Genomic DNA, 15,110 nt, shown 5'->3' with positions numbered 1-15,110 from the left:
ATTAAGCCTGTGTCTTAATGAGCCATGGCACCCGGCCCCCATCGCCCCCCACCGATCAGCGAGGCTAAAATTAGAGCGGCTAACTGGTGCAGATGGGCCAACGAGGAGCCAGGAGTGGAAATATCATTACACCATTAACCGGGGCTGCTCTCGTATGGATCACTCACTTATCACCAATATCAACATGGCTGTGTGTGTGAGAGACATGTCATTCTGAAGGCTGTCCCTTTATTATATTACACTGCCGCTAACCGCTCTCCCTGTAGAGACAATAAAAGCTTTTCTGAATAAATGGTATTAATAGATTCTGCTCTGAAAGGCGGCTGCTAATGAAATATAAACGGAAGCTTAATTTCCTCCTCCTCTTTCTTTTCCTCAGCGTGAGGAAGAGCGCAGAGTGTCACAGAGCAGGGGGAAGGAGTGAGAGATCACTCCCACATGTTCAGGGAGGAGACAAATAGAGACAGGGAAATGTTTCTTTGCAAGGGTTTGACAAAGCAACAGTGAAAAAAAAGATAATAAAACAATAGATACCTGATGATGTTTGGCCAATCAGTATATTACTCGATGAGATATTTTAATGAATAATAGACAGCTTTGACCAGTCAGAGGATGTCATTGGGATTCAACCTATAGCAGACTTTGACAATCCGTATACAATTTCATGGCGGTCCATCTAGCTGCCAAGATATTTCACTGTAAACCACAAAATGTGAAAGTCATGATGGATCAACAAAGGATCAGCAAAGACAGGAGTCAACCTAAGGGGACCAGAAATGTTAGTAGAATATATCATGGCAATCAATCCAATATCCAACAAGAAAGGCACTAGATGAAAGAACTGTGAATCAAACAAAGATTTATTCTTGGGCCATTTCATATATTAAAGATATAACTCACTGGATATGTGACGATTTCAACCTGCTGGTGGCCCTTAATGCAAATTCAGGATCAACAAGGTCAAATCTTCATGGTACTATTCCAATCTGTATACAAATTGGCACATTTAATTTCCCCTTCTTAATGAGATCCTAATTATCTCACAAATTGTCTTGGGACCCTTTGGAAGGGAGTTAGGAAACACTGAATTACATAAACAAACTCAAATATATCAGTAACAGGAGACATTTGTCCTTAAAATGTGTACTTTTGATACTACATGTACCAATCTGGGAATTCCCCCACAGTAAAGTTTAATTTGGAAAAATAAATATTTTAGCTAAGCTCTAAAAACGAGAAATATTAGAGCCCAGAACGAGAGTAAGCGAAACAGAAATGTAAATGAGACAGCTTGGTATATTTGAGCGTGGATTTACATGTTTGCCTTTCTCCTCTCAACGGCCAGCTGAACAGACATGCAGCAGAGCTTTAGATAATGAGCCAGCAGAGCTAAATCTGCTCTGTTCTTCCTCGCTTTGTATTCGGCTCAAACTCTAGCTCTAAGTGACATTAAGCAGACCATGCTGCTGTGTATTAAATGGGTCCATTGTACTTGAATGATGTGTAAATACAATGTCAGGCCTTTTGACCATACCTGGTTTTACAGGTATGCTTGCAGAGAATTCCAGAGTGCTCTAGCACACATTTGTCTTACAGCTGGGGATCTGGAGGAAACTGATGTGTTTTCTGGTTCAGGACATAGAAAGAGGGAAAGTGTTTTTTCTCCTCCGCCTGAAGGAGAGCATGAATAAACTATATGTTTTCGTTATGTATCTTACTTTTGTCTGTATATGAATGAATCCCATTAGTTCTGCATCCAACACTAGAGAGTGCACCTCACGGCTATGCAGTGCTGTTGTTGCATGTGGGCTGTTGACAGAGCCTTTCCGTCACAGCACAAAGCCCACTGAGTCTTGATAATACCAGCGAGTTCATTTTAAGTCTGAAAATCCTGCAGAGAAGTAACCCCTTCGCTTTAATCATAACAGAGTATAATTCTACCACAGAAAACAAGATAGAGTGGCTGTTTTAATGAATTTCTCAACAGCCTGGAACCTCAACTTGTCGCCCCTTTAACTCAACTTTAGTCATGTATTTCATCATTTAAACCACAGTAGTCTTCTCTCTTTAGTTTCCTGTTAGATATGCAGAAAACAGCAACAGAGAGGAGACATCGCTAAAGAGTCAAAGGTCTACTCATCTCAAAATGTGTACAAGGAAACTTAGTGATTAATTACCTCAGTCCAGTAGCATACATCATTGTCAAAGTACCTGTAAACCAAAAGCATACGTGACAAATCAGCTGTCGCATAAAGCCCAGAGCCCATGCCAGATTCATCATTGTTTCTAGTGTAAGCAGCCCTTTTTACCGCAGGCTGTTCTCAAAGCATCAAGCCTTTGATCAGCCTAGTATAAATAATTTATTAGACAAACATTATCCGCAGGCTTAGCTGCTTCAACATAAACATGCAGTCATGAATTATTAGATTTACTGCAAGGGTACATGATACAATACACATTGCACAACACATTGCAAACATACACAAAATCCAATGATTTGCTACTATTGGCCAGTATTTGTATTAAATATCAGTCTCTCAAACATCACCTTCAAAATATATTTTCTGAAGAATTAAATTACATTATTATTATAATATATATATATATTATAATTATTGTTTCCCTTTTGGATTGTAGAAAATAACATGTATCTTAGAAGACTTCCTGGTTAACATATAAAGAAATAAAGTCATTAGTAAATAAAAATCATTTCTAAAAGCACACATTTCCTGAAAGCAAAACACAGGCATGCAATCATAGTCCGTATAATGTTAAAACATTTTTGACATTTTATGAAATCTGCTTATGCTCCTTGTTTAGAGTTAAAAAGACCGCTCGCTCCTATCTGTACGCTAAATATGAAGCCACCGCCAAAAACTGGTTAGCTTATCTTAGCACAAAGACTGTAAACGGCTAGCCTTGCATTGCCTAAAAGCTAAAGAACCATCTGAATTACACATTTTGATTGACAGTACAAAATCACCACAAGACCTATTTACTTTAAAGGTCCCATGACATGGCCATTTCTACTGATCATATTTCCATTGTTGAGGTCTACTAGAATAGATTCATATTGTGCAATTTTCCAAACTCACATTGGTTTCTCATACAGCATCTCTGTATAGTATTTGTATTCACTCTCTGTCCTAAACGGGTTGTTGGAGCTCCTGCCCCCCCTCCCTGTGAGCCCAGTGTGCTCTGATTGGTCGGGACGTTGCGAGGAGCGGACAGGTTTCCAGGTCGGCGAGACACAGCGAAACTCATCCTGAGCACACACAAACACTCACAGCCGAAGTAAAAACAATAAGTGTGGCTTGATATTGAGTAAGAAAAAGGTTTGGAACGCTGTGAGAATGGGTCTGCGGAGAGCATTTCTCCGCGATCCCAACTCGCCTATTACCAGCGTTCAGGGAGCTCTATGCAAGTCAATGGGGACTCCCTGTTAGTTAGCCAAGGGATCCTGGTGTGTGAGGTACTCCGCGGAATGGTCCATTTGGGCCAATCCGGTCATTTGTTGTTGATTTGCGTATTAACACGGCACAGAACCCAGGNCATTAAATCCGTCTACTCGCACACCGTAACAATTGTCCGCTATTTCGCTAAGACCGAGAAGCGACTCGACCGTCTATCCAATTTACCGTCCGGTCTAATCTGGTCTAATGGGGTTTGGTTGTGGGTCTGTCGTGTCGAAGGGGGGGGAGGAGGGAGGTGAAGGAAGCCTCGTGGTGGGGGGGGGGGAAACGAAAGGAGGAGAAAAGTGAGAGGTACTGGAGCTGAAACGAAGTGAAAGTAGAGAACCGATTTAATTAAGATATAGGAAAAGGGATGAAAACACTTAGATAGGAGATGGGAATCAGAACGAAAAAGGTGCATAATAAGGTTCGTAGAAAAAAGAAAAACAATCGTTTATGTTGTGAAGATAATCAGGTTAGTTAAAACCTTAGATTAGAAAGTTCGGTTTGTTTTTATAGTTTCCTGTCTTGTTTACTTAAATCCAGCCTAAGGAAACCCACTTTTGACGAAACCTAGGCTCTAGTCACTGAAACAATCGGTTTACGACGGATTTTTAATTGTACATTATAATTTTCATAAGGAGGATTGCAACCCAAATCAATCTTAAAAATTGAAAAAGAGGTAAAGACACGGAAATTTGGCAACTTTTCCCCCGGTTAGTAAAAACTTTCCGTATTCTTTTTTACGCGCATTATGAAATATATTTCATCTTAATATAAGTGTCGGACTGTCGAGATATTTGAAATTTTTATACTTATTAACACAAAAAAAGAAAAAGAGGTCTAAACATATGGGTCAAACCTAACTTTTCCAAAATTTTAAGCCCGAGTAAAGACGAATTAAAGGAAAGAAACCGTGACAAAAGGGTGTTAACCTATCTGAGCAGCAAGAGCCAGATTATCCCTCTAACAATGGCCACACGCTCATCTGCTAAATTACTCCACTCAAAATCATATGCTGAGATGCACACAACACACACACACACACACACACACACACACACACACACACACACACACACACACACACACACACACACACACACACACACACACACACACACACACATTTCAGAGGTCCATCAGTATATTGTATTTCACCATGTATGGATATTGCAATCCTTTTAAACTTTCATTTGGAGCCATGACAACAAATTCAGACGCAAGGAGTCTCGTTTGAAATGTGATGCTCGTGCAAAATCAACCAGTTTGACATTTCAATTGTGCAAGGTTACATCCTTCGCCGTGAAAGAGAAGGAGTGGGAGGAAGAAGAATGCGAGGGATAGCACAGGAGCAGTCTGTTTCTCATCCTGCTAACAAATCTGTTGGTTTTTCTATTGGCACATCATCTTCAGCCCCTGTGGGGTCAAACAGGGTCAGCTGACCTTAAGATGTAAAGAGGACTGAACATCTTCCTCTGCCTTTCACAAGAGGAATGCTTAAACAGCCACATACAGATACATTATAAAGATCCTGTAATGCAGGGCAGGTTCTGTGTCACCATGTATAAACTCTGTAAATTGAGTTTTTGTCAGCTTTCCCGACAGCTCCAGGTAAGGTGGAGGGCTGAAAAAAAGCTTTGACGTTTTACACAGAAGGCGCCGTCAATTTAAATGAGAAAAGAGGGAAACCAACCCTGAAAAAATATGATTAAAAAAGACAACTTCTATCATCAGCATACCAATATCAGTGTTTACCATGTTCACTGATCTTAGTTGAGCATTTCAGCATAATGAGATTTACCTGTCAGCACTAATTACCCAGTGCAGCTGAGGCTGATGGACCTGGGGATCATGAGTTTTACAGGTACAGTATGTTCGCTTGTTGTGTGTTAATGGTTACCCTCTTGTGAGAGACAGCAAGCGCATTTCGTGGCATCTGCAGGCAGTGGCAAGCAACTGCCACAGAGGCCGCTACTCTGTGGTATCTGTGGCAAGTACTTCCGGCATATGCCACAGATGCCACAACTTGCCGAGGCATCTGCCGCTGCTCAACGGGAGTCGCCACAAGATGCCAGAGTAAGAGAAGGTTTACTGTAGCTGCCACTCGCCTTCCGTGGCAAATGCTGCTATTTTAACCCGTATTTATCTTGTAAAATGTCGCTGTTTAGGCATGACTTTATCGAACTGATCTGTACACAGGACTGATGATCTGTACACACTGGGTTGTAACGGAATACATGTAACGGCGTTACGTAATCAGAATACAAAAATCAAGTAGCCTAACTGTATTCAGCTCGCGTTACATTTGAAAAACAACTAATCTGATTACAGTCACTTCCTGAAGTGAATACATTTTGGAATACTTATTGGAATTATTGGTGGAAAAGTTTCCTCACAAAATTTAGCCTAATATTCATTACCGGCAGAACTGTGTGCACAGCGCAGCAGCATGTCTGTGAGGCCCCGCCCCCGCACGCAGATGAGAGAGAGATCTCTTTTTAAATATATTGAAAGTTAGAAACGGAGATGGTTCGATAAAACGTGCAAGTTTATGTAGCATTTCATTTTCTTTATTGTCGAAATTATGACATTTCATAACGGGATAAAATCAAAGTGAATGGCCTGCTGCTGCTGAAGGCATGGGGCAAATCAAATATAACTGTCCTTTGCCTAATTTATAAAGTAAACCTTAGCATCTCACTAGCAGTGGCAACTGCAATCAGTTACAGCTGCCCTAAGTCTGTAGCCAAGTCTAATAACACCAGAGTACACGTAGCTGTGTCAATACAAATATTTATTTGTTAATTATTTGTCTTTACTAGTCATAATACACCTGGTTTATCGTAGCAAGCAGTGGAAACTCCCCTCAAGAAGCAACAATTGCCAAGGGTATTGCAACCCTCACTCGCTAATATTTCATCATAAATATAGCACGTTTGTTTATTTTAGCAAACCATACTCCAAGTAAAATTGAATAGAAATGATAATGTATAATCTTTTTGAAAAATAGAGATCGCACATCAGTCCTGTGTACAGATCAGTNTGACAATAAAGTGGAATTTAAAGGTCCCATGACATGCTTTTCCGGTTATTACCCGTCCCCTTGTGTGTTATGAAGGTTTTTATGCATGTAAACGGTCTGCAGAGGCAGACCGTTTACATGCATAAAAACCTTCATAACACACAAGGGGACGGGTAATAACCGGAAAAGCATGTCATGGGACCTTTAAATTCCACTTTATTGTCATTGCACAGAATTTTCCCAGAACACTTTACAAACCTGTCATCAATGTTGGTTTAAAAAAGCATTCCTGGTTTTCGAAACATTAGGCTACTTGGGCAAACGTGTGAGATTATTTGTATAATACTACTAGTTCTACTGTCTCCAAGGTCAAGAAGGAGCTTTCACATCTGTATATCTTCATGTGCACTTATGCCCTGTGTCGTCTCCCTCCCTCCAGGAGGGCCAGGCGGCTGCTGTCCCGCACCCAGCTGAGGCACGCTTGTCGGCAGCCATGCGAGCAGATCACCTTGCGCAGGGTCCCACAGGGCCTGCCGCAGGGGCTGGTACTCGCCCCTCCGCACCCTCACCCCAGCCTGAGGATGCGAGGCCCCATCGTCATCCACGACTGACCCTACACTGACCCTCTGACCCCCCTGCTGCATACATACTAACAGATTCTCACCTCATATTCTATCATTAAGTTCCTTTATTCCTTTAAAACGTCGTAATAATCCTGAACTCTAAAATAAGCTGGCAACAGAAGGATGTAATGAGCCGTGATGCAATAGAAACACCTGACCTGACTGCAAGTGCTGCCTGAATTTATTCCTGGGAATGTGTTTTCAAGTGTAAATACTATATTTGGGTGCATGCAAGTGTGTGGCAGAGAGAGAGTGTGCGTGTGTGCGTGCGTGTGTGTGTGTGTGAGAGCGAGGGGATGTTGAGCCATGTGCTGTTCTTAGTTTTTTATGGTTGGACATAACGACGGATCTTTCATGTGACTTCTTTGTGTTGATCGTGAATTGTTGTGAAGTTTTATCAGTTTGTTTAAAGTTATTTTGGGTGGGGGCATGGGGTTGGATTATGATTAGGGTTGGGGTGGGGGCTGGGTTTGCATTTGTGGGGTCTTTTCAATTTTGGAGAAGAGGCAAGTGTCCAACGCTGACGTTAAAAAGAGAATGCACTAAGAAGACTGAACGAGCGGCCTTTCTTTTAAAAAATGGCTGCTTTTAATTATGTTTTACCTGCAGTTTTTCACCCTCTTTTTAAATCAAGGAGCTGGAGCTGGTGTTCAATAATAATGACCTGGTGACATTACTTTACAAATCTGCAGGCTTGAAAATATAACAAGGCAAAGATATAGAGAGCTTACATGATACGCCTCTGTGATGAATCACTGTATAATATATTGTATATCTCATTAAAGTACTGTAAATCTACTCATCGTATTTATATGGCCGACTGTACCTACCTAGCCCTAACATGGGTACTAGAGCACTTCCTTTGCAACAGAAAAGGGCATGGATCTGTCACACTTTCCTCAAGGCTGGGATGCACCGGCATCGTTTTGAGGCTTTTCCATGAGCTCTTTGCTAATATTCCCTCATTGTTCTTTAAAGCCAATTGTCAAGTTTATCCAGTTCCTTCTGCATGTTGCCAGAGGGCGTTGCCTCAAAAACATGCCAGGTTAACAAACCCAGCCTTCAGGTGTGTTTAATTATGAGTTTTTAAACTGGCATTGCCGACGCATGTCTTTGAGGTGAGAGCCTCCGCTGATGATTTCTTCTCTTTCATTCAGAATGTTTATGTTAGTGTTTCCTGTGTGTCATGTGTTGAATTATGAATATGATGAGAATAATAATAATAAAAAAACAACAACACAATGCAAGATTATGGTGTCGAGTCTCAGTGTGTCATTTTGTGGTGCTACATCCTGACAGCCAGCATTATAAATAATACACACTGTGGCCTGTGTGTGGACATCAGAAAATACCCTCAAAAGATATGATGATTTGAAACAGTGATGAAGAGTGAGTGCTCTCAGGATATAAAGCATGTTCTTGGAAGCTTAGTCTGCCTCAAGGTAATTCAGTGTTTTAGGTGTGTGTGTGTGTGTGTGTGTGTGTGTGTGTGTGTGTGTGTGTGTGGGCGCGTGTGTGCGTGTGCGCGTGCGTGCGTGCGTGTGAAATGTTTTTCATTCATTGTAGCTTTAAAATGGAATAAAATGTGAGTCAACTGCTGTATTTATTTGTTTTCATCATATTTTCTATACAGAAATTCCCTTGCCCCTGAATGTGGAAATCATAATAAAAAAGGCAGAGTGTGAATGAAAATATTTAGATCGAACCTGACACTTTGTAAATGGATTTGTCTTTCAGCTAGTCATGTGGGACTTCAGGGGACTAGAAAAGCCTCAGCAGATTTAACACTCTCACTCGAACGCACTTATTGTAAATCGCTTTGGATAAAAGCGTCAGCTAAATGCAATGTAATTTAATGTAATGTAACATGTTCATCATGTCATTTTTTCTACATAGCCTAATATAGGCCTGTGTTACCGCTGCACATTGGAGTTTGTTTTACTTTTACTGTTACTATAGTGCTCAAATGTATCTGGACATCTGAACGTTATTTAATCCAAGAACATTCAAATTCAAAGAGCATAATGGACCTTGCTGCTGTGTTGTCTTGACATTTTACATTTTCATTCAGTTTAGACTTCACTCCTGCTTTTTTTTTTATTTTTTTTACCTCAAATGGCTGACACCATTAATAAAGATGATATATGGGCTGTCTGCTTAAAGGTTCCTCAGTATGATCCTGTAAAGAGAAATCTAAAACATATACGCCATAGATACTCATTTGAAGTTGAAATTCGGAGCTTTGTGAGAGGTGCCTGAACGCAGCATTCTGTGCAGGACTCTGAGTGACCACAGTCACCACATGCACCCCGGGAAGTTCTCACACGCTCTCTTCATTACTTGTACCACTTTTCAATACGACTATCAGCCCAAATAAAAACAGTTTATCAAAATCTTATATGTTTGTTTGTCACAGGCGCTCGTGTCATTCTTGAATCGAATTATTAGCCGATTACCGCCGAAGCTCCAGTGGCGCAATCGGTTAGCGCGCGGTACTTATATGACAGTATTCAGCAGAGCAATGCCGAGGTTGTGAGTTCGAGCCTCACCTGGAGCACAGTTTTTGGATTGACCATCACCTGGTTAAAATGGGACGCCGCATATAAAATACGTCACACAGTGATCCCCCACAACAACTGGGGTACTTCGAAGTAGTGCTATTTCTCCAAATACACACAAGAAAAGCTTCTTAGTTCCTGACAACAGGTGTGTTTACATGAAGTAACTGTGGACGTGTTGAATTACTGAACAGTTTGGACGTTACGCCGTACAAAGCGCTGATCTGGCAAGTTATTTAATCAGAACCTGAAGTTAGAAATGATAAAAGATAAGATAAAAGAGGTAGGCTATATGTAACTACAAATAAAATGAAGTGAAAATAGAAAATAGGCTACATAACGAGATTACAAAGCAAAAGTGACAGTGTCGTAAACAATTATTAAGTCATTCAACTTTAACTCGTGTTTGTCTCTATTATTAGGATTACTACATATTATGGTATATAATGTAAAAGAAGACAGACTAACACAGTATTACACAATACAATAGGCTATAATATGGTATGGGATATAATATATATATAGTATGTTGATATGTAGTTATATAATATAACATAACAAAACGTTTAACGTAACATAGTTATTATAACAATATATATTATAATACCCATATATAAAATATATTAAGCTACATTTAATCAATGGATGATGGACCAAGTACTTATTATGCTCCTTCTTATTTTATTTGTTGTAATTATTATTAGTTTACAAACGATCTATAATGATATAAAAAGGTACTCATGTCAACTGTACTCCACCTCGATCTTCTCAGTTGTGCTGAACAATAGCTCCCCCTGCTGGCCGACAGTCAAAACTGCGACTATTGTAAACTTCTTTTTTCTTACCACTAGAGGACGGTATAACTGCGCTGAACAGAGTCCCGTAGCTCTAAATAAGTATTTCTATCTAAAGGTGCGTGCATTTATGTTCCTCATAAACATTTGGAAGGGTGACTGTGCAGAACCATTTTTGAATAATCCACCTCCTGTCATTCTTACAATAATTTGTATTCATACATCTATTTATTGACTATCTATGTGTGTCCTCAGAGTCAAAACTAAAGATGCAGCGTTTAGTTTATATGCACCATATATTTGCAACAAATCCCAGAAAAAAATGCAGGTTGGCTGCAACTATAGCTTTTCTGTCTGCTGCTGCCTTTTATTGAATCAGATACAAATGAATTTCTCACACTGCTCTCTTACTGTTATTCTGTATTTAGTTTGTTTTAAATGTCCATTTTCTGTGGCCTTTGGCGACAGTTTTCAACTGCATTTGAATATCATTTTGTGGTGTACCTTATTTTTATTTTTGTATTTCATTGTTTTATAAATGCAATTTGTATTTCCTTATTGCTGATATGTGCTATAAACAAACTTGCTTTGCCTTGACAAGTGGCATTTTAAATTGAACCATTCAGAAATATTTTTATCCTGGCAATCCTTTGAAGAACCTCTACATTGTGCTCATTTTATCATTGCATCTTAACATCTGTTAACTCAAACCATCAATCTTTTTTAAACATGATGTATTTCACTGTACATGACTGTAACATGCTGTATATATAGGCCTGTCTGTGTATTCGGACGTGTGTTGTGTGTGCTCTGTGTGAGTGTTTGTGTGCAGGTCTGTCACTCTAAGCCCTCTAAAGCTGGGAATGAACAAGCAGAAGATTGGAGTAATGATGTGACCCAGATGTCCCGGGTGCAGATCTCCAGGCTGAAAATGAGAGTGCAGATCAGGGTCTTGTACCTCCCGTAACCCCCCCCCCCCCCTTCTATCCAGCCTGGGACACAATCACAAAGTATTTAACAGCAGGGAATATGTGTGTATGTTTGCAAGAAAGTGCTTATCATTTGAGGGAATGTTGTAGTGTGTGTGTGTGTGTGTGTGTGTGTGTGTGTGTGTGTGTGTGTGTGTGTGTGTGTGTGTGCGCGCGCAATGTTTTTATGTTTTATTTTTCAAAAAGAGCAATAACAAATAAAATAGACTTAATTTTAAAATGATATACTTGATGGATAACCAACTATTTGTCATGATGATTAATAATGAGATGTGGAAAAACTAGTTTTAGGAGATTTGTTTAAAAGAATAAAAAAACAGACGAATGCGCGCTTTTCCCCTGCGTCACGTGACTCTACCCGGAAGTCTCTGCACTGCACTCGTCTCATGGAGGGAAGTTAAGTTTTGTTGTTGTTGTGTTTGTTAGCTGCTAACTTTAGCTCTGTAAACATGTCTGACCTGCTAACAAAGATAAAACACAGCGAGGAGAAGAAGAAGAAGAAGAAGACTTCTGTTTCTCAGACTGACTTACAGAAGCTCGGGTTAACAGGTACGAAGTTTGACTGTTAAAATGTACCATGCGCACCAAGGCAGATCATTCCTATGTGTAAAACTGTTTCTGATTCCAAGAGATGCTTCTTATACATTACATGTCACTTGTTAGACGCTTTTATCCAAAGCGACGTACATACTCAATACTGTGGACAATCCCCACAGGAGCACTTTGGGGTGAAGTGTCTCAGGGACACAACGACATACTGACTGCAGTGGGGTTTGAACCTGTGCTCCCCGATCACAACACCAACACCCTATCCACTGCGCCACACGCCTCCCAACAGCCTACATCTCTAATGATTACATATCCAAACCAACATATCATTAAATATGCCAGAAAGATAGTCAGTCTGCTTAACAGATAGTACTCTTCGTTTGTCATACCAGAGGTGTAAAGTAACATTTACTGAAGTACTTTACTTAAGTACAGTTTTGAAGTACTTGTACTTTACTTGAGTATTTCCATTTTCTGCTACTGTGTACTTCTGCTGCCTAGAGTTCAGAGGTGTTTTTCAATATGTATTTAATAATAATCACACAGCTTTATTTGTATTTGTTTAATTCATAGAATGCATCTCATAGTGCTTTTAATGAATCTGCTGTCTCCTCAGTTTGCCTCTAATACTTCTTGGTAGGGTGTTACATAGTTTGGGGATTTTTGTAATATTTTAAAGGCCTGTTGAGGTTTTTGGAAGACCTGCAGAAATGCATCACAGTGATCCACGGTGCGCACTGAGAGAGGGCCGCCAAGTACGTACTGAGAGGAAAGGAGAAAGTACACTTTTTTACCTGAGATGTTTCTAACCTCCTCTCTCCTCACACACTGTTTCCTAACATCTTCTCTCCTCACACACTGTTTCCTAACATCTTCTCTCCTCACACACTGTTTCCTAACATCTTCTCTCCTCACACACTGTTTCCTAACATCTTCTCTCCTCACACACTGTTTCCTAACATCTTCTCTCCTCACACACTGTTTCCTAACATCTTCTCTCCTCACACACTGTTTCCTAACATCTTCTCTCCTCACACACTGTTTCCTAACATCTTCTCTCCTCACACACTGTTTCCTAACATCTTGTCTCCTCACACTGTTTCCTAACATCTTCTCTCCTCACACACTGTTTCCTAACATCTTCTCTCCTCACACACTGTTTCCTAACATCTTGTCTCCTCACACACTGATCCCTAACATGTGTCTACATGTTTCTCTTCTCTCAGGGATCACGCTGCGGCCCTACCAGCTGGACGGGGTTCAGTGGCTGTCTGAGTGTCAGAGGAAGCAGCAAGGATGCATCTTAGGAGACGAGATGGGTTTGGGGAAAACCTGCCAGGTACTGATCCACCGGCTCCTCTTATAACCAATCATGAGGGTCGTCACACTTCAATAAGTCACGATGCCTGTGGTCTGGTACGGACACTGGTCGTCTATATTCCACCTGCTTTTTCTATTTGTGTAACCGAGCAGATGCAGAAGATTACAGGAAACTATATTAAGGTTTATCAGTAAAGTTAACAGAGTTACAAAGTGCGCTTTAATACATTTAAACATTATAGGATTGGAATTAAATAAAATCTTACATAATAGATAAATAAATGAAATTATGATTTTTATAAAGATTAAAAACGATCGGATAAGTGATTTAAAATATATATTTAAATCATGTTAAATATGATTAAAGTATAATACTATGCTGTCCCTGCAGACCATCTCTCTGCTGGTGTTCATGTCCGGGTCTCTCGGGCAGAGCGGTCCCTTTCTGGTTCTGAGCCCGCTGTCCGTCATGGAGAACTGGAGGAACGAGCTGCAGAGGTACATCCACTTAATCAGATATAAATACCAGAATCATTTTGAGTAGGTTTACACATACGAGGAATTCCCTTTGGTAGAAGTGGTGCTTCCAGAGCACATGTGTCAAACTCAAGGCCCGGGGGCCAAATCAGGCCCTTGGTGGATTTAATTTCGGCCCGCAGGATAGTTTCTAATTCCTATTAGATCTGGCCCTCCGGTATATTGCACGCACACCTTCACTCCATCCTGAGGGTCTCCTCAGCTCAGAGCCTGAGCCCAAACATTGATGACCTTGCACCCAAGATGAGATGCCAAGTATCTGAACTAGCATCACAGAGCAGCACACTGAGTTTAATGGATGTTTCCTTCTGCACTTTCTCTCTCACGACAACAGGGCATGTTTGGTTTCTCTTTGAGGGAAATAGTTTTGTTGAAGCTGTTGTTGGCCTGAGGGAAAATGTAATCATAAGAAATGACTCTGGAGAAGCTGCAGATAGAGCCATAAGAAATGAATCAACTGATTATTTAATGTTTAATGTTGTTTTTATAGGCAATCATTTAAGTTTTGTTAGTTCCAGGTTTAATATGTGCAATGAGTTCATTTCAATAAGTTCTGCAATAAACATTGAACCAGTCCGGCCCTCGACTAGTACCGATGTTTTTATTTTGGCCCACTGTGTATTTGAGTTTGACACCTCTGGTCTAGACACTCTTCATAGAAACTGGTCTCTCTCTCTAGAATCATATATATTAAACTACTGGATTATAATTGTTATGCAATAATGTGTTCATCACATCTGGTAAATGTGGAGCTATACTTAATTAATTACTTATACCACTGCTGGAGATTTTAACATATAATTATACATCTTAGTTTGTTTACTAACAAGTTTGTTTATTTATATTTTGTATAAGCTAAAGATCTGAATTTTAAATAAAACATTTTAAGCAAGGTACAAGTAGCCAAAAATCATAATTAAGACTTAAGACAGAGCCTTTGCTGTTGCAGCTCCAAAGTTACGGTACGAATTGCCCCTCCAGGTTAGACTTGCTCCAACTCTGCCCGTTTTGAAATCTTGTTTAAAAACCCACTTCTTTTCCCTGGCATTTACAGACCAGGTGACACTTGTGCTTTTAAATTTGGGTTTTATCTTACTAGTGTTTTGTATTGTTTGTACGTCATGTAGGAGAGTTTTTCAGTCTGTGCCTTCTGATCTGGTTTCATTGTTTCGTGTTTTACATTTGTTTCATGTCCTGTCTGTTTTTTATGTATTTATGCTATGTTTTTATACAGTTGTTGATGTACAGCACTTTGTTCAACTC

The 15,110-nt window shown here is 40.1% G+C and overlaps 2 protein-coding genes and 1 non-coding gene across 4 annotated transcripts in view; all 3 read left to right on the top strand.

Annotated features, from left to right (window-relative positions):
• LOC104951032 (metastasis-associated protein MTA1-like) overlaps positions 1-7,549 on the top strand; it is a 10,498-nt gene extending 2,949 nt beyond the window's left edge. For both annotated transcript variants that reach the window (XR_798981.1, XM_010777663.1), the window contains exon 4: positions 6,917-7,549. Coding sequence is in view for 1 of the 2 variants with exons in the window: in XM_010777663.1 (XP_010775965.1) it covers positions 6,917-7,088 (172 nt within the window). In the remaining variant the exon portion in view is untranslated. The remainder of the gene's footprint in view (positions 1-6,916) is intronic.
• Positions 7,550-9,563: 2,014 nt separating this feature from the next.
• trnai-uau (transfer RNA isoleucine (anticodon UAU)) lies at positions 9,564-9,657 on the top strand. Its single transcript has 2 exons — positions 9,564-9,601; positions 9,622-9,657. It is a non-coding gene; the product is annotated as a tRNA-Ile (tRNA).
• A 2,156-nt stretch (positions 9,658-11,813) lies between these two features.
• On the top strand, positions 11,814-13,879 carry LOC104951030 (chromodomain-helicase-DNA-binding protein 1-like). The gene is made up of 3 exons (XM_010777662.1): positions 11,814-11,990; positions 13,217-13,329; positions 13,702-13,879. Exons 1-3 carry the CDS (start codon positions 11,891-11,893, stop codon positions 13,852-13,854), a joined length of 366 nt encoding a protein of 121 aa, XP_010775964.1. The 5' UTR covers positions 11,814-11,890; the 3' UTR covers positions 13,855-13,879.
• The last annotated feature ends 1,231 nt before the right edge of the window (positions 13,880-15,110 follow it).

The sequence above is a fragment of the Notothenia coriiceps genome, unplaced genomic scaffold (assembly GCF_000735185.1).
Source record: "Notothenia coriiceps isolate Sejong01 unplaced genomic scaffold, NC01 NC01_scaffold00018425, whole genome shotgun sequence".
Lineage (NCBI taxonomy): Eukaryota > Metazoa > Chordata > Actinopteri > Perciformes > Nototheniidae > Notothenia > Notothenia coriiceps.
Note: the sequence above shows the minus strand (reverse complement) of the source record. Positions and strands in the feature narration are given on the sequence as shown.

What these genes read in the sequence shown, in the direction of transcription:
- LOC104951030 (XM_010777662.1), top strand. Translation starts at nt 11,891, where the DNA reads ATGTCTGACCTGCTAACAAAGATAAAACACAGCGAGGAGAAGAAGAAG. An exon ending in ACAGAAGCTCGGGTTAACAG is followed by an intron (nt 11,991 to 13,216) that starts GTACGAAGTTTG and finishes CTCTTCTCTCAG; the next exon opens with GGATCACGCTGCGGCCCTAC. An exon ending in GTTTGGGGAAAACCTGCCAG is followed by an intron (nt 13,330 to 13,701) that starts GTACTGATCCAC and finishes CTGTCCCTGCAG; the next exon opens with ACCATCTCTCTGCTGGTGTT.